This window comes from Peromyscus eremicus, chromosome 4, assembly GCF_949786415.1.
Source record: "Peromyscus eremicus chromosome 4, PerEre_H2_v1, whole genome shotgun sequence".
NCBI lineage: Eukaryota > Metazoa > Chordata > Mammalia > Rodentia > Cricetidae > Peromyscus > Peromyscus eremicus.
In genome coordinates, this window is record NC_081419.1 from 138,010,208 (window position 1) to 138,033,640 (window position 23,433).

The following is a 23,433-nucleotide window of genomic DNA, read 5'->3' on the forward strand; positions in this document are numbered from 1 at the left end:
ATGTTTGGGCTGGAGAGACGGCTCAGCGGTTGAGGGCATTGGCTACCCTTCCAGAGGAGCGGGTTCAGTTCCTGGAACCCACATGGCACCTCACAGCTGTCTGTGGCTCCAGTTCCAGGGGATCTGATGCCCTCACACAGACACACACACAGGCAAGGCACTGATGCACATAGAATAAAAATAAATAAATAAAAAAGCAGTGCTTTAATTTTTAGCCAATGAATTTTTCTAGATATTTTATTTTACTATTAGTAAATAATCATACCATGACCAGTTTGGTTTAAATCTTTTACACTACTGATTGTGACAGTTTTCAAAATGCCTATACACTGATTTTTTTTTTGTCTTTTTGTTGTTGTTGTTACTGAAGAAATACACTAAAATTGTCCTGCCATAATGGTAAATTTGATAACTTGAGCCCAGTGGCTCTCGACCTTCCTAACGCTGCGACCCTTTAATACAGTTCCTCATGTTGTGTGACCCCCAACCATAACATTATTTTCATTGCTGCTTCATAACTGTAACTTTGCTTTTGTTACGAATCATACCATAAATATCTGTGTTTTCCGAAGGTCTTAGGTGATTTCTGTGAAAGGGTCATTCAATTTCCAAAGGGCTCACAACTCACATGTTGGGAACTATGCTTTAGAACATTCCAATCAGTAAAGCTAAAATCAGATCGCCTGGGGGACTCCCAACCCACAACTTGGAATACTGATCTCCTGAAGTGACTAGGGCTCTGAAGCAAGACAGCCACAGGCCCCTCATGTTCCCTGGCTCTCGGGAGGGGGAATGAGAGCATCGGCCACCAGCCTTTCCGTCACTGACTTCTTTTTAACTGCTCAACAGAAAAACAACATGACCTTTGCCTGAAGCAACCACTTCAAGCTAACCCAGCGCAACCCTCAGAGTGTGGCCCCCAGTGCCCACGTCAATGCCCCTTCTGCCCAGTACTCCTCCCCAGTCCAGTTCCTCACTCAATTCTCTGATACTATCCTTGCCTTGTGATGATGGACATCGTCGTTCCGGAAACTCAATTACTGCACTCACTACATGGAGAGGAGTTTAGAGGAGGGTCTGTAGTCCATTCATCCACCAGCTTGCTGAGGGGACTCATGTAGGCTCAACCACCATTTGTGCCTATTTATTCTCCTTTACTATTTTTGTTTGTTCATTTTTCAAGACAGGGTTTCTCCATTTAACAGCCCTGGCTGTCCTAGAACTCACCCTGTAGACCAGGCTAGCCTCGAACTCAGAGATCCACCTGCCTCTGCCTCCCAAGTGCTAGGATCAAAGGTACACACCGCCACAGCCCAGCCTCCTTTATTATCTTTTAAGTGATTTATTTATTGCTATCTTCTGTCTATAAATGCTTTGTCTGGATGTAGTGCAACATGTCCAGGTAGTGCTTAGGAGCCCAGAAGAGAGAGTTGGATCTCTTGAAACTGGAGTTAAAGATGGTTGTGAGCCTCCACATGGGTGCTGGGAATTGAACTTGGGTCTTCTGTGACAGTAGCTGAGTCATCTCTCCAGCTCCTCTGCTATTTTTAACAAGACACTCGAGCTGTCCAGATTTATGAGTATAACAAGAATAAGGGGTTGGCAGATGAGGATGTGTAGTCCACAGCCTCGCGCGCAGTTTGTCCTTCCACCTGACGGAAGGCTTCATCTGTTGTTGGATCAGGAGCAGGAGGAACAGGGTATCAATGCCTTTGGTTTAAATTGTCTTAATCCTCACCCACACCCTTCACCAGCCCCCATTCTATGTTTATGACATTCACTCTGCTGCATACCAATTCCGTCTCATCCTTTGGGGTAAAACAGCATTTCTTCTTCCAGAAGACTACCCTAATGCCACACCCCACAGAACTCCACCCCATATGTCAAGGCACTGACCCTTTGGTCCCTTCTTGACACACCCCTTTCTGACTTCCTTCCACCTGTTTGAATCATATGACTTTACCCTTCCTTAGTCTATACACCAACAGTGACACCTCCACTCATGTGAAAAGGATTTGGACACCATCATCTATTTGTATGTTCTTGATCACCCTCTGGACATTGTTTATTCTTTCTGTAGCAGTTACTTACCTTTGAAAAGACCCTTGCAAACCCCCACATGATTACACAGATCATAGTGACAGATCAGGTATTGTTTAAGAGGAGAACTTGCTTAGAATGACCAGTGTCATCTTTCAGTTCTAGATCATTGGTGTTGCCATCTTTAAGTAAGATTCCGGACTAATTAAAAGCAGAAGTAGCTTGTGAGAACCTACGAGAATCAAGGGCCTGAGATCATCTAAGAAAAGGGCACACCCAGGTATGGAGAATTCAGAGTGACAGTGTCCTCACTGGCCACAAAAGCATCCCACATGGAAGCAGCTTTCTCTAGTATGTTATGTCAACAAGCAGAGACAAATAGGCTTGGGATTCTTGGTGACCTCTAAAGGGTGGAAAAGTAGGGGAAATCCAAACCAGGAGGCCGGAGCTGGGGACTGGGGAAGGGGTGGAGTCAGAGGAAGTAGTTGGGGTAGCAGATGGTCCTGGAACTATAGTCAAAAGGAGGGTCTCTGTTCCTGGAACAGCTGATTGGGAAAGGATGTAAGGTGGCTGCTGAAATAACTCCAGGAGGAGTCAGTAGGCAGAGGAGACATTGTTCTGGGCACCCCCTCACCCTGACCCACATCTGATTCAAGAAGATGGTCTAACAGGAGGTCGTGTTGTGGCCTTCCAAGACTTCTCATGCAGCTTGGGTTCTCAGTGATGATTTATGGTACAACCATGGGCATCACGTTGCTGGTTTTATGATTTGACTTTGCAGCCCCTGGAGGAGAGATAGACCCTTAGTAGTCAAAAGTGTAGAGAAACAGACTCTCTCAGCATACCGGGTCCTCCTAATTCCTGAGGCAGGAATGGGTTTTGTGGTTTAAGAGATGCCCATATATGGCTTCTCCTACAGAATGATAACCCACTGAGGACAGACATGGATGTCAGATTTTCTGGGGCTTGGCAAAATCAGGTAGGTCTGCAAGTAGAGAGGGGGTGCCTGTGACCAGGATGAAGAAATAGGGGTCCACAGATTGGACTGGATGTGTAAAACTGGGAGGCACATTGTCACACTCTCTGTCTTCCCACAGTACGAGTTTCTGAGTGTCCAAGGTCTTTGTAAACTGGATGAAGGGGAGAGTGCTTTTCAGAACCTACCAGACTCCTCCAGGTGTGTGCAGACATTGCCACGGAAGGCGTGACAGCAGCAATGCTTGGCTCCACAGTCCAAGTGCACCCTGCAGGAAATTTTGCACTTGTGTGCTTGTTGGACGCTTCAGGCAGGGCTGCAGTTTGGGTCTTGTTAAAACTGCCAAGGAATACATAAACAGCGATTCCCCCAACCAAGAGAATGTCTCACTATTGCCAGCACCCCCAGCACTCAGGGACCCCTTCACCAACCCTTCTCCTCCTCTCCCCACCCAACGACCTAGTCTTTCTTTTTGGTTCTCAAAGGAAAGATTCCCCCACCCGCCTCCCCAACACTCTCGTCACTCCCTGAAGCCTCTGTAACATTGTCCACATGGAATTTAAACTCACAAACCTAACTCTAAATCTAGAACAAAGAGTCCTAACAAATCTAGTACTTCATTTTGCAAAGTAGGAGGAATTGGGTCCCGGGACAGGAGGAACTGGGTCCCGGGACAGGAAGGCACCTGCCTCCTGGCCTTTGAGTTTTTAGTCCTTTCTATACTTGGACAGTCTAGATACTAATCCCTCATCAGAGGAGTAGCCCGGAGAGATTTCCTGCCAACCTTTGGACTCTTTCTGTGTTCTATCCCTTGTTCCTTTTGCTGTGCTAAAGCTTTATAATTTAAAGCCCTCTCTTGATTCTTTCCTTTATGTCCTGAACTACTGGAGTCCTCTTCAGAAGGCTGTCGCCTTTGCCTGTGGCCTCAAGTGTCTTCCCATGGTTTCTTTTAGGGCAGTGGTTCTTAACCTTCCTAATGCTGGTACCCTTTAATACAGTTCCTCATGTTGTGGTGACTCCCAAACATTAAATTACTTTTATTGCTACTTCATAATTGTAACTTTGCTACTTTTATGAATCATAATATAAATATCTGATGTGCAGGGTATCTGATATGAGACCCCTGTGAAAGGGTAGTTGACCCCTCAAAGGGTTTATGATCTACAGGTTAAGAACCACTGCTCTAGGAATTTCAAAGTATCATGTATTCCAATAAACATTCCAAAGATGAATAATCCATTGAACAGAAATAAGAATGACTAATAAACGCATGAAAAAAAGTTGAGCATCTTTGGACATAAAGGAAATGCAAACTGATTCCTTCACACCCCAGCCAGAATGGCAAACATCAAGAGGACAAATAACAAATATTGTCAAGAATGGTGAGGAAAGGGAAGGAGCCTTTAGAGCCTTTTAGTGAGAATGGGCATTGGTTCAGCCTCTATGGAAACTAGTAGAGACTCAAACCTAATAGAACTGCTGTAGCATCCCACCACATTATCCTTGGGAATATCTCCCAAGAATCAGAGCCACCATACAATAAAGATACTGTGTACCGTGTTTATGACAGCAGCATCCACAAGTCAACGTACAGAACTAGCCTAGGTTGCCCATCAATGAATAAATAAACTGTGTAGATACACAATGGGATATTATCCATCCACAGAAAAGAATGAAATTACATCATTTAAGGAAAAGTTAATGGAAGTAGACATCATCACATTAAATAACAGAAGTCAGACTCAGACCAGCGATGTCTGTTTTCTCTCCTGTGCAGAATCTAGTTGTTTTAGAGACAGGGAAGTAGGCATGTTCTACTGGGGGACAGAGACACAGTAGGAGGGAGGGACAAATTGAAACCATGGGTCAGCTATCAGGATGCAATGGGGTCTCAGCATCACTTCTGTGTGGGAGCTCACAAGGGACTCAGTTTCCCAATTTGAATCTAAAGTCTATTCTGAGTCAATAGAGTTCGAACTTGTCTGCTCCATGGCTGTGAGAAAGTCCTGATTAGCCCAAGGGAATGAACACACTATCTAGGCAGACTCAGGCTACTGATGTGAGCCGGAGGTACATCGAGATAGAAAATGAAACTACTTGCTCCTTGACTCAAGGACGGGATAGATAGTGGCTGAATGCCCGTGCTGTGCATTGTTCTACCTCTGTCCTTCAAGACTGTACATAAGCTGGCTATGAAATAAACTCAGGCACTGTCCGGCAGTGACTGGCAATCCTCTCGACTCTGTTCTGTCTTCTTCATTGTCTCTACAATCCGCACGTCTCCACCCAGCTACCCAGTCGACTCACTGGTAGATCCCGACACTTTTGCAATGGCCTACATTGAAGCTCAAACCTAATCATGAGAAAAAAAAAATCAGACAAACCCAGACTAAGGAGAGACGACAACTAAGCCTCATTCATAATTCTCTACATAAGCCATTACTGTGCAGCTAGCAAAACTGAGCGGTGCCCGAGATTAAAATGTGTTACTTTCTTCTGCTGATTGTGGTCATATCAAAAAGTATGATCTAATATATGGTGGGGGAGAACCGCTAAAGACTTGAGATCATGGGTTGTTATTTGGTAACTATCAAATGATTCTAAAAAAAAAAAGTTCTCTGTATTATGTTTACAACCTTCCAAAGTTTGGTAATGTTTTAAAATGGAGGGGGGGAGCAGGAACAATCAAAATATTTGAGAACATGTTCTGAGGATTGGTGGGGCTCAGACATGTAAAATGCTGGGTGTGGCATCCACCATATAGTTTCAATAAATTATTAAATAAAATATAAAAACTTATTCTTTCTCTGGAGGTTCATGTGTTTAATATCTCCTACAAATTTTTTACTCCTTTGTTGCTTTTTATTTATTTATAGTATTGAGGATTAGGCCCAGGGCCTCTCTCCAATGTTAGGCAAGTGTTCTACTAAAATACATCTTTAGCCCCTTTTTATTTTCTCTTGAGACAGTCCGTTGCTAAGTGTCCCAGCTGGCCTTGAGTTTACCTGCAGAGCTGGGATTACAGACAAGTTCTGCCATGCCTGGCTTTTCATTTTAAACTGGTTTGGTTTGGTTCGGGTGTATAGGTCAGGGTTTCTCACCCTCAGCACAATCAGTTCTTTAGCCAGATAACACTGCTATGAAGGTCTACCTTTGCACTGCAAAACATCCCACAGCATCAGTGGCACTTCAGAACATCCCACAGCATCACTGGCACTGTAGAACATCCACAGCATCACTGGCACTGCAGGACATCCTCAGCATCACTGGCACTGCAGAACATCCACAGCATCACTGGCACTGCAGAACATCCACAGCATCACTGGCACTGCAGGACATTCACAGCATCACTGGCACTGCAGGACATTCACAGCATCACTGGCACTGCAGAACATCCTCAGCATCAGTGGCACTGCAGAACATCCACAGCATCAGTGGCACTACAGAACATCCTCAGCATCAGTGGCACTGTAGAACATCCACAGCATCACTGGCACTGCAGGACATCCACAGCATCACTGGCACTGCAGGACATCCTCAGCATCAGTGGCACTGCAGGACATCCTCAGCATCAGTGGCACTGCAGGACATCCTCAGCATCAGTGGCACTGCAGGACATCCTCAGCATCAGTGGCACTGCAGGACATCCTCAGCATCAGTGGCACTGCAGAACATCCACAGCATCAGTGGCACTGCAGGACATCCTCAGCATCAGTGGCACTGCAGGACATCCTCAGCATCAGTGGCACTGCAGGACATCCTCAGCATCAGTGGCACTGCAGAACATCCACAGCATCTGGCACTGTAGAACATCCACAGCATCAGTGGCACTGCAGAACATCCTCAGCATCACTGGCACTGCAGAACATCCACAGCATCACTGGCACTGCAGAACATCCACAGCATCACCGGCACTGCAGAACATTCACAGCATCACTGGCACTGCAGAACATCCACAGCATCACTGGCACTGCAGGACATCCCACAGCATCACTGGCACTTCAGAACATCCACAGCATCACTGGCACTGCAGGACAACCACAGCATCACTGGCTTCTGCTCACTGGATATCAGCAGCACGCTTTGGTGTAAAAAACCAAACTACTTACTGTCTGTGAAATGCCTGCCATAGAAGCATGAGGCCCTGAGACCAGATCCCCAGAACTGAAGTGAGAAAACCAGGCAATGGCAAGTGGAGACAGCCAGATTCCTGAAGCTCTCAGCCAGTCTAGCTACATCAGTGAGCTTCAGGTTCACTGAGGGACTCTACCTCAGAAAATAAAGGTGGGGAGTGGTCAAGAAAAGACAGCAGATGTCAACCTCTGGCTTGCTTGCGCGCGCGAGCATACACACACACACACACACACACACACACACTACTGAGTACACAGCACACACACATACATGTGCTCTCATGCATACACTAATGAGTACATAGCACACACACATACATGCACACATGCACATGTACTAGCAACTACACATGAATGCGAATGTCCACAGACACCCAGAGACATTTAGTCCCCCAGATCTGGAGTTACGGGCAGTTTTAAGCTGCCTGACATGGATGCTGGGAACCTAACTTGGGTCCTCTGGAAGAGCCACTGGTGCTCTTAACTGCAGAGCCACATCTCTAGCCTCCTTCTGAATTTTTAAAGCTAGTCATTCATTCATTCATTCATTCATTCATTCATTATTCACATAATTTATAGGTAGATCCTGTTTATTGATCAGTTATTTTTGTTCTCTCTAAAGAACTCTTTTGGACATTTTCTGAAAGCCTAAACACATTCCCCCAGAAGTCTTTATGTATCCTTGACTTTTGATGGACCTTGGCTTATGATGGACCTTGACTTTTGATGGACCTTGACATTTGAGGGATTTTGACTTTTGATAGACCTTGACTTTTGATAGACCTTGACTTTTGATGGACCATTTGCTGTGATACAGATCCCAGGTTGGTGGAATTTTTTTCCCCTCAACACTTCAAATATCTCACTCTACTCTCACATGATGACTGTAATTCTTTTTTGAAAAAGGTTAACTTTATTACTTTTAATTGCATGGGTCTGTGCAAGTGTGTGGGATACCCTCAGAGGTTAGAACATCAGATCGCCCTGGAGCTGGAGTTACAGGTGGTTGTGAGGACCGAGACTGAACTCAGGTCCTCTGTGAGGGCAATAGGTGCTCCTGACCACTAAGCCCTCTGGCACTGTTCTTATCTTTCTGCCTCCCTGAGAGAATGTGTTTATTTTATAAACAATATAGGCAGCAAAGCCCAGACTACATGACTTGGGAGATGAGCACAGTTGCCCAGTAAGACAGCAGGGCGGAAAGGACACTAGGCATGGTAAAAAGAGAAGCTCCTCCTGGAAGCTCATGGTACCCATCTCAAAGGCAGGAGTGTTTCCTCAAATGACCGAATACATCAGCTTCTTACTAGGAAAGGTGCTTGTTCCATCGGACAAATGATGTAAAAGATGGAGTTTTGGGTGTTTATCCAGGAGCTTGGCTTTTCGTGAGCACATAAGTCACTGAACTTCTGAGTATTCACCAAATCCTGTTTTCTGCTCTTGGGATACAAGTGGACTGCAGTTCTCAATCTCATTTGCAAATAGGCAGAGTCACATGGTTCTACAGTTACCAGCAGATTGTAGACAAATGGTGAACTAAAACAAAAGACAAACTTCAATTCGAGACCCAGTCCCTAAAAGCCTTTTTATGAGGGGCTGGAGAGATGGCTTAGTTCTTAAGAGCCCCAGAGTTTGACCTCCAGCACCATGTTAGGTGGCTTACAACTCCCTGAACTCTAACTCCACAATATTTGACACCTCTGACCTCCACAGGCACATGTATACATGCATACATACACATATACATACATATATCCATATAATTTAAAATAAAATGAAAACTTCTTATAAACCTCCCTACTACCTTACTTCTCCTATCTGCTGGCAGAAACCCATCAGATGAGGTCCTGGGAGATGACAGCCACAGATGGAAGATCCTTAAGTGGCAGCATACATGACTGACCACTGACTACCTCCTGAAAAATGTATTATGAATGTTAATTGACTTAACTTATCAGCCACATAAACTTACTGTTGCTGCTGCTGCTGACCTTGAACTCACAATCTTCCTGCCTCAGACTCCCAACTGCTGGGACTACAAGTGTGCACCACCATGCTTGGCAACTCCATGGACTTTTTACAAACTGCTTTGTATTTTTACTACAGTAATTGGTTAATACACAGGAGAAGACAGACTTGTATCTGTATCCATAATGGGACGGGAGCAGCTGTTAGGACTGTCGACCTTTCTATCAAGAGAAATGCACATCTTAAGAAAAAAAAGGATGCAAGAACCACTGACCTTCATGCTGATATATCCATTTATTTGGCAAAAGCTTAGACTTTCTCTGAATGAAGATGTCAAGGAGAGAGCAGAAAGGCTCTCAGCTGGAGTGAGTGTCTCTATAGGAAGCAGGCAGCATTCCTCCCAGACACAGCCACGCTCCAACCTACACCAGCGGTGGACCACCGAGAAACTAGCTAGAGTTTCATCAGGGTTTTAAAGGGTTCTCTGGAAGAGAAAATTAGATGGTTAGACATCAGTATCCCCGGGGATAAATCCATATCCAAACAGCAATACCTCAAGCTCCAGAAAACAACAGAATTTCTCTGTTACAACAGGAGTTACCCTCAGAAATCAATTTTCTGAGCCACCAAGACAGCTTGGCATAGAGCACACATCACCAAGACCAAGCCTGACTACCCAACTTCAATCCCAAGGACCCCGATGGTAGAAGAAAACCAGCTCTCACAAGTCATCTCTGACCTCTACACACACAGCGACACATGTGAGTGTGCACACACTAAATAAATAAACTTTAAAATAAATTAAAGCAATTTCCCCAAAAGGTTTGCTGATTGAGAAGACAGGTGGATACAAGGTCTCCTAGGGTCTGTCTGAGAAAAAGGAACCAGTTTGGGGTCTTTTAGACAAAGGAGGGACATATGAACTGGTGGGTGATGCTGTATGAGAAGCAAAGAAACTGAGTGAGAGTTGGGGGAGGGGAGAACAGACCCCATGTCAGTGTCTTGGTTTCTTCATGAATGCTAACCTGCATTTAGAGATAGGAGGTTCTTGCTTTATCTGACTCTTTCTGTGGCTGGAATTTAGATGACTGCCATTTCCTACAACTTGTAGATAGTGGGTTGAATAGTGTATGAGGAGCAGAACTCGAGCATGCCCACGCCCTCATCTTCTTAACCCAAGCCACTCACTCATTGTCCAAGCAGATGTTTCCACAGTACGTCCAGCAGCACGTTTGGTTTGGTCTCAAACATCTCAGCACCCTCGTGCACCTTGATCCACAGAATGTTTTTGGAGGCTGTACCCAGCACTGGTTGATTTCTTTGATGTTGTCTGGAATTGAGATGCTAAAGGTTGGCAGGGTCTACTTACTCATAATGTGCAGCAGAAACCCTTTCAGCCCTTCAGACTGAGCGAATCCTTCTGGAACTTAGATGCTTCATGTCAGGAAGTATCTCTGCTGTCCATGAAAATCCCTCCAGTTCTAGCCAGAGATCATCCTTGTAATGACAGACATTCCTTCCTCCTAGGTGTCACCAGAACACTGCGGAATCCTGAGTCCTAAAGCTCAGACCAGGGTGCCTTCCCAACGTACACCACCTGACCAAGTTTATACTGATAAAGCCTTAGACTTCAGAGCCTGCAACTTCATCAAGTTCTGAATTCTGTACCCAACTTGCAGAATAAGAAAACTGATAGTAACCTCAATTTCTACTTTTCTATTTGCTTCCCATCAATAGCCATTGAAGTATATGCCGCCCTAAAATCACACTCTCAGTGTCCTGAAGCTTTTCTGCCCAGTTCCTTTGTTGTTTTCACTTCCTTATCGTGTGTGTGTGTGTGTGTGTGTGTGTGTGTGTGTGTGTGTGTGTGTGTGTGAGAGAGAGAGATTTTTATAGGGACCCTCATTTATTTTCTCCACTTTTTCAGGCCCTAACTGCTCTCAAACGAAATGGATGTGACTAATATCACCATCGTGTTATTCATCAATTTCTTGCCCAGCCAAATCAAGCTCAAAGAAAAACTTGGTGTTAATGTTTCCTTTAAGTGAGTCTAACTGAGCTGGTCTGATGGAAAACTGTGTTTCTTAGTGCTCTGTGGAATGTGGAAAAGGCTTTGTTCTCTTTCCACGTTCCTGGTATTGCTTTCAGAGATGCAGAGGGAGTTTGGAGGGACACTAGATTGGAAGCATCCAATGCAATCTAGCTGGGGTGTCTGTGCTTGAGGACAGCTCTGATTTTTAAAGTTTTTGTCCTGTGTGTGTGTGTGTGTGTGTGTGTGTGTGTGTGTGTGTGTGATGTATGCATATGGGTGCAGGCATGCATGTACCATGGTACACATGTGGAGGCCAGGGGACACCTTTCGAGCGGTCTCTCCACCACACATTCCAGGGATCAGGTTGTCAGTGTCCGCCCTTCTGAAGGCTGATTTTGAAATGTGGTCCCTAAGTCAGTGATGACAGATATGCCAGGAGTGGACGGAGCATCCTCATTACCACACTACTGCTGTTGCCGTGTTTACCCTTGAGTCTTCCCAGAACATGCAGAAACATCACAATTCCGTGGATGGACACAGTGAGGAGGAGCGTCCGGAGTCTCATGGCAGACTTGGCATTTACAGGAAGACAAATCTTCATCCACTGCTGCTAGAAGCAGAAAAGAAATGAAGGCACACTGGTAAGAAGCAGAAAAGCATGCTGGGGGACATGTTCACTCTGTGTCCCGCCCTTCCTGTCCCTCTGGCCCCCACATGTATACCAACTCCCTCACTAGCCATCAGCTTCCCTCAGGCTGCTTCCCATCTCACACAACACACATACACATACACTCACACACTCACACACCACACATCACACACACACACGAATACACACACACACACATATATATGATTTTTATAAAGGACCATAGTTTATTTTCTCTGCCTTTTAGAATACATTGATTTCTCTATGGAAAACAAGGAACCCTTAGATTATGTAATTTTTAAAGTACAAAATACAACGAGGAAACAGAAATAATAATAATTTTTCTACCTGATGACCACCACCAGTATATGTGTATACTTTTACATTATACTCATTATTATGTAAAATTAGATTCATCAAATGTCCTGATATTTTATTTAGAAACATATGTAATATGTTAATGCTCAATAAAAACGTGCATGTGTGCACATGCATGTGTGTATGTGTGTGTGTGTATACAAAAGTGGAAGTACTTGTGTTTTTTTCAAATATGCCACAGTGGAATGTTTTAGTCATTTTTGTGTGTGTTTTCTGAAGATGCCCGCTGTGTACAGCTAAAGTTGTGGATTCCTATGCTCTGCTTTCCTATTTGTCATAGTAACTTGTGCATGTGTTTTCTAAAGATGCCACTGTGTATTGCTAAAGCTACACGTTCTAATACTACTCTGCTCTCCCATTTTTTTTTTTTTTTACTATTCAGTTAATATCTTGATACCACGCTAATAAACACGCTGCTCTAGGTGATGTAGAGAAGGCAGGCCTGGTTGGATTCCTGTCCCCTAACTGAATAGAAACAGCTGTTATCGCAGTCTGACATAGTGTTTGTCAGCCACGTGAGACTATTTAAAGTCATGAAAATCAAAGTGAAGTGTAAATCTTCAGTGATTTCCGACATTCAATAGCGACATGTAACTTAGATACGTTGTACAGACAGTTCATGGAACACATCCGTAAGCATAAAAAAGTTTTGCTGACCAATGCGTAGCTGCATGCATCTACCAAAAGGTCTCTGCAGGAAAGCAATGGCAGAGATCCTTGACAGGTCAAGTTGCAGGACTGAGGACAAAGAGGTGACTCCGAGGTTAAGAGCACTGACTGCTCTTCCAGAGGACCTGAGTTCAATTCCCAGCATCCATGTGGTTCACAGCCTCCTGTAACTTCAGCTCCAGGGGATCTGATGCCCTATTCTTGCCTTGAGGTCACCTGAATTCATGTGCACGTGCCCCCGCCCAGTACACTTAATCAGGAAATAAAATAAAAATCTATGGAAGAATAAAAGATAAAGTTCCCCAAGGCCTGTACACACACACACACACACACACACACACACACACACACACACACGCCCACAGGACACGGAAATTACAATCGTGCTTGTCAGAGTCCACTCGAAGACACTTGTATGTGCTCTCCAGACTTCTTCATCCCCACATCCCACTCTCTTGCCTCAGTGTGGCCAGATGATGGAAATGATAAAATTTTGAGACTCCATGGACCACTGGGCAGTATTCACGCCAAAAACTGCCGCTTCATTGGTGAGCTTCAGGCCAAGGGGGAGCTACCATAAGTATAGTCGGCTTCCCGAAATCTCACAGGTAAGGAACAGGACAACAGGCTAACAGTGTCAGGTGTCCGTTCCCTGAGGATCTGGGGGTCTTCTGATCCCGTGAAACCACCACTACATGGCAAGGCAGGTGTACAAAATGCTCTATCATCCGCTTAGAGGCAGGGATGTGAGACATGAGCTGAGTGGGTGAGGATGTGCATAGAAGGTGGTGTGGACTCCTGGAGCCTCCTCTGGCATAAGGAGAAAGAAGATGTGTACAGTGGCATAACACATGGAAAGTGACGGGTTCTCTGAAGTGGTTTATTTGTATTTAAAAAACTGTCCTAGACCAGAGTTTTGAATCTGCTCACTTAAAGACCTCATTCTTTTTTCTTCGGTATCTTTTTAATTTTTATTTTTATTTTATTTATTCGTGTGGGTGTGGGTGGATGGGTGAGTATGGGTGTTTGCATCCATGCAGGTGCCTTCAAAGACCCTAAGGGGCACCAGATCCCCTGAGCTGCCTGATATGGGTACTGGGAACCCACCTCCAGTTCTCTTATCTGCTGAGTCCTCCCTGTAAGCCCCTCAAGGCTGGAGAGGCCAGGCCCTGCCATCGGGGACCTCCAACTGCCAGGTTCTACCCACAGAACACTCTGACTGATTTGAAATCCCACCAATCCCCACCTGGAAAACTCCACCCCACCCCGCCCCACCCCCAAGAAACCCTATGCAAACTCTGTCTTCTGCTCAGGTCTCTGTGGCTTCTTCCCTGAGCAGAGGCAGCCACCCTCCTGGGTTCTTTCCTCCCAATAAATCTCTGTGTAAGGATTGTTGTGCGGTGTGACTGTGATATTCCTTGGCTCCCGACTGCCAGAATGCCTTTCCCTTCAGAGCTGTAACACTTTTGGGAAACCTTCACTGGCCTGAGCAGAGCTATAACACTTGCAGTGGGGAAATCCGTACACTGCCCTGCCATCCCCCCCAGCCCCCTGCCACCCCTGCCCCCCTATCCCCAGGCCAGCAGAACCGTAACTGTCTCTATCTTTCACTTATTCTTCAGCAATTTCATAAAAATACACAATGTATCTTAATCATATCCACCCCCAAATCCCGTCCCACTCCCTTGACACATCTTCCCACCTTCATGCTCTCTCCTTTCCTGGGGCGGAGAGAACCCACTGAATCTCATCAGTGTGGATGCTGGGATGCTGACTGGTACTGTTGGCTTGACCCTGTGTGGGTACCATCACTGCAGTGAACTTGTGAGCCTAATGGCCATGAGCTATGCAGTATCTGGAAGACAGTTGTTCACAGCACTCCCTCCCATCCTCCAGACCTTACATTTCTTCAGCCTCCTCTCCCAAGATGTTTCCTGAGCCCTGGGGTGGGGGTGTTGATATAGATGTCCCATTTAGGGCTAAGCAACTCAACAGTCACCTCTTCTTGTGATTTGACCCGTTATGAGTCTCTGCTGTAACCACTGCCCACTCTAGAAGTTTCTCTGGCCAATATTGAAAGCAATACAAATCTAAAACCTCATTCTTTTTAAAAAGATGTATTCGGTTTTATTTTTACTTTACATATATGTGCTGCACGTATGTTTGTGCACAAGAAAAGGGTGTCAGATCCCCTGGAGCTGGAGCTACAAATGGTTGTGAGCCACCCAACAAATGTGGGTGCTTGGAACGGAAATCCAGGCCTCTGGAAGGGTGGTCTGTGATCTTAACCACTGAGCCACCTCTCCAACCCTTAACACCTCATTCTTACTTTAACACCTTGGTCCTCAAAAGGTTCTCAGGATCCTGGTAGTGCCCAATGCCCTTCCTCACACACTTCCGGTGTTCTAAACCAACCCAGAGAAGGGAAGCAAGGTCGTGGCTCAGTCCTTCTCACGTCAGACCCAGAATACCTCTCACCTTCAGTTCCATTCTTTGGGTCATCTGAGGTAAAGTTTAGACAATGAAAAGACCCTCAGTCACCAAAAAGATTCAGTTCTACCACTCCCCCAAACTTCGAATCCTGGGTTCTCCCAACAGTGTAAAGAACCCAGCTAGACAGCAGTGTGGGTGATGGCTTCATCTACATGAAGTGTCCCATGGGGTCTTGGGTATGTCGGTCATTCACCTCTTTCTCAGCATTCTTACTTGAACGGAAAGGACACCACCACCCACAGCACGGCAATAACATTGACACTATTCCAGGCAGCAACTAGTCTAAGCCAGCCACAAATAAAACTCAGCCTCCACACTCTCACATTCCCACTTCTATGGGTGCTTGTGAGAACGCACTGACAGCTCTTTTGTCCACACCTGGAACAGAGCTGAGAAGAGCAGGGACACAGACGGTCAGTGGCCTAGAAGCTGGGGTGATTTTTGTGGTGGCAGAGTTTTAAGTTCAGCTCAGGAGCTACGTGTCCGCCACATCACAGACTCTTCCTTTGGTGCTCACCCCTCAGAAAGCACTGGACTGTGTTGACACAGACGGTGCCTCTGGGTGGGCTGGGGACATTGTGTGCCTGCTCTGCAGCTCTATTCCAATCCAGAATTCCTCAGCCACATGGTACAGTCTTCTTCTGAAGCATCTGAGCTCCCCCACAGGAAGGGAGTCAAAAGCACCTGTCTTTGCTGGCGGCGGCGGTGGTGTTCTGAGGAATGGTCTCACTCTGTAGCCCAGGCTTGCCTGGAGCTCACGGTGATCCTCTTTCCTCAGCCTCCTGAATGCTAGAATCACAGGACCATCGCACCATATCCAGCTTTGTGCCACGACCTTTAACACTGCATCCTGCTCACTTTTGATTCTCCTTTGATAATCAAAGTACAGGCTGCCACAAATGCCCCCCAGATTTTATGTAGGTGAAGAAACTAGATTTTTACAAAAGCTAGATGGCCGTCTAGCAAATGAAGGAAGTGGGGTGATCCAACCTAAAGCTGAGATCTTGCTACAGAGCTGTTGCTTGATGGGCAGAGAGATTCGTTCACCAGATATCAAAGAGAAACATGGGAGGATCTGGAGGGAGGGTGCAGTGGGTGAAAAAGCCAGCTCTGTAGGATGGGACCTGAGTTCAGATCACAGCACCCACATTTAGAAGCATCCTAGCAGTACTCACATGCCCATAACTCTAGCAATGGGGCAAATGGGCAAAAGAGTATCAGTTCTTGCTGGCCACCAAGCCAGGTTGAAAAATGTCAATCTCCAGGTTCAGTGAAAGACCCTGTCTCAAGGGGATAAGTTAGGGAGTGATAGAGCAGGACATCTATGTCCTTCTCTGCCCCTCCTCTCTCTCTCTCTCTCTCTCTCTCTCTCTCTCTCTCTCTCTCTCTTTTTCTCTCTCTCTCTCTCTCTCTCTCTCTCTCTCTCTCTCTCTCTCTCTCTCACACACACACACACACACACACACACACACACACACACACGGTCAAACTCCAAGAACAGACTGCTCTCAAACTTGGCCTACAGGCTTACTTGATGTAACAACAGATGTCTGTGTGTGAGCACTCTTCCCGTGTTCTGCTGGTGCTCTGAGCAGTGGGAAGTATGTGCTAAAACTCCACAGAGTTGATGACTGAGGAGGGTGAGCCAGGACAAGGACAGAGGCCCAGGTTTGGAAACCCAAGGACGACAGTGTGGGAACACACTGAAGGGAAATTGACAGGGAGGAAAATGGTACCTGCTATGGTCTGTAGTTTGTTCCCCAAAGGATCCTGTGCTGGAGTCGTGGTCCCCAGAGTGGCGATTATACAAGCAAGTGATGCAGCCTTTAAGAGGTGGACAAGCAATGCAGCCCTTAAGAGGTGGGGCCTCGCCAGAGACAGGTAGGTTCTCTGATATGGAGAGAGAGAGAGGAGAGAGAGAGAGAGAGAGAGAGAGAGAGAGAGAGAGAGAGAGAGAGAGAGAGAGATTGGGGGCTGAGAATTCAGAAGCACTGGAAGGAGAGGGTTGAGAACGAATGGGATCAATATACACTATATGCAGATATGAAGTTGTCAAAGGATAAAAAGGATGTTTCTAAAAGCCAAAAATCCATGAACAAAAGTCAGAGCCTTCACAGTGCTATAGATGGACCAGGCGTGCAGAGAGTTACCACCTCCTTGGTCCTGCTCAACCGTGTGTTCAACCCTTCCATGTCTGTGACCCACAGACCCACCTTGCCCAGCCATTTTGCAGAACAGCATGAATTAGAACAAATAATTGAAGTTTGTGTGATTTAAACAAAAGCAGTGCAATTATGGAAAGGTATTTTGTGAAATAGTTACATGATTGATAAGAAAAGTGGAAGACAGGTTAAAAAAAAACCAGCTGAGGCAAAATGTGACTCTGTGAGAAGGGCCTGGAGAGACTGAACGATAACACGGTAAAGCATGAGTTAGGGCTGGAGAGGCAGCTCAGTGGTTAGGAGCACTCGCTGCTTTTGCAGAGGACCCAGGCTCAGTTGCAGCACCTGTATCAGGCAGTTCAAAACTGCTTGTAACTCTGGTTCTAGGGGATCTGATGTCCTGGAGCCACACGCGATACACAGACACACACACAGACACACACACACACACACACAGACACACACACAGACACACACACACACACACACACACACAGACACACACACACACAGACACACACACACACACACACACACACACACACACACACACACACAGGCCCACACCAAATAAGTACATCTTTTTAAAAATTGAATCTAGGGCTGGAGAGATGGCTGAGAGGTTAAGAGCACTGGTTGCTCTTTCAGAGGTCCTGAGTTCAATTCCCAGCATCCACATGGTGGCTCACAACCATCTGTAATGAGATCTGGCGCCCTCTTCTGGCCTGCAGGCAAACATGCAGGCAGAATACTGTATACATAATAAGTAAATAAAATAATAAAAAAAATGAGTCTACTTTAACTGGTGAGACTATAGTCTTCTTAATTATAATTTTCTCTTCTTCGTTCCATAAAATCTTTTATAATTAAAAAACAAAAATAAATTGTATATTTCTCTTCATGCGTGTAGTGTATGCATGTATGTGTACATATATGTGTATGCTTGTGCATGTGGAGACTAGCTGTAGCTGTCAGAGTCTCTCATCAAACCTAGAACTCATAGTTTCCGCTCCAGGCAGTCCAGCAAGACCCTGCGATCTACCTGCTTTACCATCACTTCCGGCTCTGGCTTACAGACATTCGCCTGCAGGCCGGCTTTTACATGCAAACACTTTACCCACTGGGCCATCTCCTGAGGCCTAAATTACATATTTCACAATTATGTTAGCAAGAAAAGAGGGCTGATACTGTGAAGGGAGGTATCTTCTGCGAAAAGCCACCGGGAAAAAACCAGGGGCCAAGGAAAAGGAAATAGGTCGGTTGTTGCTCTGCCCCGGCTTGGCCAGCAGAGGCAGCAGTGAGCTCTCATCCTGCTCTGGGGAAGTCTGCCATTCTGATCCCTGGCTCTGGTCGGAGCTATGTTGTCCAGGGCTCTGCTGTTCACTCTTGCTCTGCTGTTGCTGCCGTCACTAGTCCAGGGAGGGTTGCGCCCAAAACCGAAACCATACGAAGGTAAGGTGATTGGACGAGGTGGGTATGTGAGTAGCAGCCGAGGAGGGACTGAGAACTGACCCAAAAGTGATGATACCACTGTGTACCCTGTTCCTGCCCAGCACTGTCCAGGCTCCGGGTGACCACAGCTCCTCGGCTCTGGTTCCCCACGCTAGACATAGTGATGAGGTGGAGAGTGAACCTGCAGTTCTCCCCACTCTGTTCCAAAGATCCAGAAGCAAACGATCCATACTGTGGTGAAAGAGGCCCTAAGGCTGAAAATCCAGTGGACAGACAAGACAACTGTTCTTGATTGATGGGTATTTGAGAAAGGTGCAGAGATGCTCATGGGGGTGGAGGGGTGTAGAAATGGGCATAGGTGTAGAAACAAAGCCGTTGGACATGGAGGAGGTAGGATGGAGTTGCCATCTGAGGCAGGGGTGGCCGTAAAAGATAAACCATGAAAGGGACAGGACACTGGACAGAGTGACAGCAAAGGAAGCAGAGACAGGCTGGGGCTGATCTCTTTGTCACCGCCATGGACCCTGCAAGTTCTGGGGAGTTGAGAGGGTCTGAGAAATGTCTCGGGCTTCTCTGAGCTGAGTAAGCATATACATTCCACAGAGATGATGTCATCAAAGCTCTGTCTACTAGGAGAGACTGGTCCAGGATGCAGGGAGGAGGAAAACCAGGAGATCCAGATGCTGACAGCTGTGGAGGAGGTGACAAGATTAGCATGGGGGCATGGGATTTAAAACACAACTGATCACCAGGACTTGGTGAGAGGCACAGAAAAAGTTGCCTGGAAAGTCCAGGCGTGTTGTGAGTGGGACCTCAGCATACTGAAGGCACTTTAAGCCCGGGAGGATTCTCACTAGGCAGCCAATCTACTCACCTTCCTGCTCTCGCTATTCTTTTCAGTAAAACGAGGTCCCCCTGTTATCAAGGAGTGTGAGAAGAAGCCAAAATTGTATCTGTGCAATTTCCACTGTGAAGCTAACCAAGACTGCCAAGCCAACCACATCTGCTGCTCAACGCTGTGCGGGAACGTTTGCGTGAACCTGTTGGATAAGGGAGAGTGGGTCGCGCCTGTTACTCCCCCTGACGATTTCTACCCAGACAGTCAGCCCTCCGAGTTCTCGTTTGAAGGGGATATGGTTACGGTTGGGTTCACCCCATCGCCTCCTGTCCTCAGTATATAAACTAGAATAAATGTGTGGCAACTGTCCTCTTTCCATTCACTGCTAGTAATCACTGAAACCCAGCAGAGTCCTCCCATGTGCCCATCTCAGGTCCAGCATCCTCTCTCTCTCTCTCTCTCTCTCTCTCTCTCTCTCTCTCTCTCTCTCTCTCTCTTTCTTATTAGTAATTTGTCTCTGTGTGTTCTTTTGGCCTGTGCACCCACTCCAATTCCGACAAACACAAAATCAGACCACCCACAACAAATCGCTCATGTGCACCGTGCCACAGTGCTGAAGAGAACATTCCCTGCCCTGGGGTCAGAAAAAACTTCAGACACCATACAAGTAGAGATTAAAAGAAAAATCAAAAACAGAAAACTAGAGCAGACTCCCCAAAGAGGTTTCCTCTCCTTAGCCCTGGTCACTCCCACCCTGCTTTTGAGACTCTTCTGAGATTAGTGTCCTACAATGAGGATAGTCATCCAGGGAAGTCACATGACATGCTTAGGCCTAGGAGAGTGGGAAGGTCTGATGTGGCTGGAGGAGGGTGTTTCCTCTGGACTCTTTTTGCTCTGTTCTCTCTTTCTCCTGAACACAGAAGTATTCTTTCACATGCTCACATCAGATCTTATCCTGTCTACCACTGATGCATATGAACACACCAACAGTGGGACCTGGGTTGAGATCTGAGACCTGAGTGACTTAGTAACTGAATGTTCTCCACCAACACCAAACCACCCTCTTTTTGACCCTTCTTCTGATCCAGAGGCACATCAGAAAGAGGGACAGGTGGTTTGTGTTGGCATTGCAGAAAATGACTTGGCATAAGGTGGCTAAGTGGCTTGCCCATATGCTATTGGTAGTAGACATTAATTATTAGGGGTACAAACTCCCTCCTCTTCTGTGTAATCAAAACTCCCCTGAAATGATCCTGGTGCTAAATCCAAGATTCAGTCATTCCTGGATGTATTAATTAGCTTGACATTACTACAGCATACCTAAGACAGTTAACCTAGAAAAGCTATGCTCACAATTACAGGTCAGAATCTAAGACTGGCTGTGTGCATGTGTGTGTGCACGTGTGTGTATGTGTGCACACACACATGTATGTGTGTGCAATGCACATGTTTACATGGGTTTATGTAATTATATCACAAGAGTGAAACATCATAACAGGAGCAGAAACCAAGAAGGAAGAGAGGAGAGAAGTAGGGAAAGAGGGTAGAACAGAAGGAGAGACAGTCCCGCAGATACTTTCAGGGACAAGATCCATACAGCCTAAGGACCTCTCCCTGGGACCTAGCCATAAATGTTCCCAGCACTTTCCAATAGCACCAAGCCACATAGACCTTTGGCGGATATGTGTAAACCTCAGCAGCGGACACTTGGCACATGGCATCAAATATGAAGAAAATTTAGGCAATCAGGCCATGACCAGGGGCAATGTTCAGTGCTTTTTCTGGGCCATTTAATGAAGGACAGAGGAAAAGAGGAAAACTTATATAACAAACCAAAGCCCCTGGTCTGACCTCATAAGCATCACAGGGCCCTGGGGGGGGGGTGTCTCATATTTATTTTGAATTTTGACGAAAGGGCTCTAGGGGAAAGATCAACCAGCATGGGAATTGGAGGCAGGTGGGAAGTGATGGCATGCTCTTCTGTGTTATGGAATAATCGTTTTGTACAGTGAAAATGTATCTCTGCCAAGGCACCTTGTGATTGGTTTAATAAAGAGTTGAATAGCCAATAGCTAGGCAGGAAGAGGTTAGGTGAGACTTATGGTGAGAGAGAGGGAGGAAGAGAAGATGAATGGAGGTGCAGGAGAGACACCAGAGGACATGAAGAGGAAACAGGAGATGCAAAATGGAAAAAGGTAAAGAGCCATGAGGCAAAATGTATATGAATATAAATGGGTTAATTTAAGTTATAAGAGCTAGTGGGACAAGCCGGAGCCATAGGCCTGCTGCAAGCTGCAAGAATATGTTATAGAGATTCAGCTGTGTATAATAAAGCTATACCTAGAAAGGTCAAGGAATCTTTCTAGAGGAAAGCCATTTATCACAGAATATTTGGTGTTATTCAGCTTTTAATATATCAGCTCTCTTCTGCTATGAATTTCTTTTGTGCTCATATACTACTAGGCCACAACAGCAAACAATATAAGCTTCTCAGACCTACTGCTGATCTACTAGGTAACACCCCTACAGAGCCTAGGAGACAGGCAAACAGTAGGTGCATAGCTTTGTTTCTTGGGCAAATGAAGCCCAGACTTTCCTTTCCCAGACTGGCCAAATGGCATTCCAGAGCATTTGACTGAGGACAATAGGATTTTTGCATAACCAGGTGCAGTAAAGACTGGAGCAGAATTCCTGGTCCAGACATAGTCGAATGGCTGGAGAGAAAGGAACAAGGCATATCTTTTGTAGAGAATAAGGTTGGGTCAGGTCAAGAGAGTAGAGAGAGAAAAAATTATCATGGGTGGAGAAACTGAAGATGAAGATGAGATTGAAAGCATAAGAGCTTAGTTAGGGCTATGAGAGGACAGAAAAAGAAGGGGCAGAGAGGAACTGAGTGTCAGAATGGAACTGAAGCTGTGTAGATAGAAGTTTGTTATAGAGAAATAAAGTAAATGGATGTAAGAAACTGTTGTACATAGATTCTTTTCCCTCAGATTATCCCATCTCCAGCTGTAGCATCTTCCCTGGGACTCTGGGAGAAATCTTCTCAGGACAGGCCCCTGAGAAAATTCTGATATAGGCCAAACTTTCATAATTAATAAGAAGTCTCTGTGTCATGATTTAGGGGCTGGTGGTACAAAAAAGCCTGCTACAATTACTGTTCATCATGGTATGTCATCACAGCAATAGTAACCCTAACTAAGACATTTATCAAAGTTTTGTTTTGTTTCTGAAAGATGATCATATAAGTTTGGTCCTATATGACATTTACAGATTTCCGTGTGTGGACTGTGTCACCCACATGATGACGAATGATCTTTTTCCATGTGATAGTTGGTTGTTAGTATTTTGTTTGGACTTTTGCATCTACTTAAAGGTAGGGTAGGGTAGGCTCAGGCTCTGCTCAGCTGGAACCTGGAATCATTAAGATTTAGCACAGACCCATGGGTATTGACTTGTAGCTGTGTTCTCTGGTGCTGGTCTGAAGACTGTGTATTCAGATGAGGGTCTAGAGGCAATATCCAGTCTGGATCTTGGTTCTTTGGAGCCAGCCTGGAACTAAGATACAAAAGAGTACTTGTGGAGGCTGGGTTCAGCTCTGAAGTTTAGAGACAGGCTTGAGACTTGAGTCTGCTGGAATATG

General features: G+C 45.8%; 2 protein-coding genes across 2 annotated transcripts; one reads left to right on the forward strand and one right to left on the reverse strand.

Moving 5' to 3' along the window:
* Positions 1-9,455: 9,455 nt before the first annotated feature.
* Wfdc9 (WAP four-disulfide core domain 9) lies at positions 9,456-11,751 on the reverse strand. The gene is made up of 3 exons (XM_059259756.1): positions 11,636-11,751; positions 10,306-10,447; positions 9,456-9,601 (listed from the first exon to the last, which is right to left on the reverse strand). Exons 1-3 carry the CDS (start codon positions 11,748-11,750, stop codon positions 9,571-9,573), a joined length of 288 nt encoding a protein of 95 aa, XP_059115739.1. The 5' UTR covers position 11,751; the 3' UTR covers positions 9,456-9,570.
* Positions 11,752-18,766: 7,015 nt separating this feature from the next.
* LOC131908729 (WAP four-disulfide core domain protein 10A-like) lies at positions 18,767-20,157 on the forward strand. The gene is made up of 2 exons (XM_059259757.1): positions 18,767-18,952; positions 19,853-20,157. The coding sequence occupies exons 1-2, from the start codon at positions 18,859-18,861 to the stop codon at positions 20,131-20,133; spliced, it is 375 nt and encodes a 124-aa protein (XP_059115740.1). The 5' UTR covers positions 18,767-18,858; the 3' UTR covers positions 20,134-20,157.
* Positions 20,158-23,433: the final 3,276 nt, after the last annotated feature.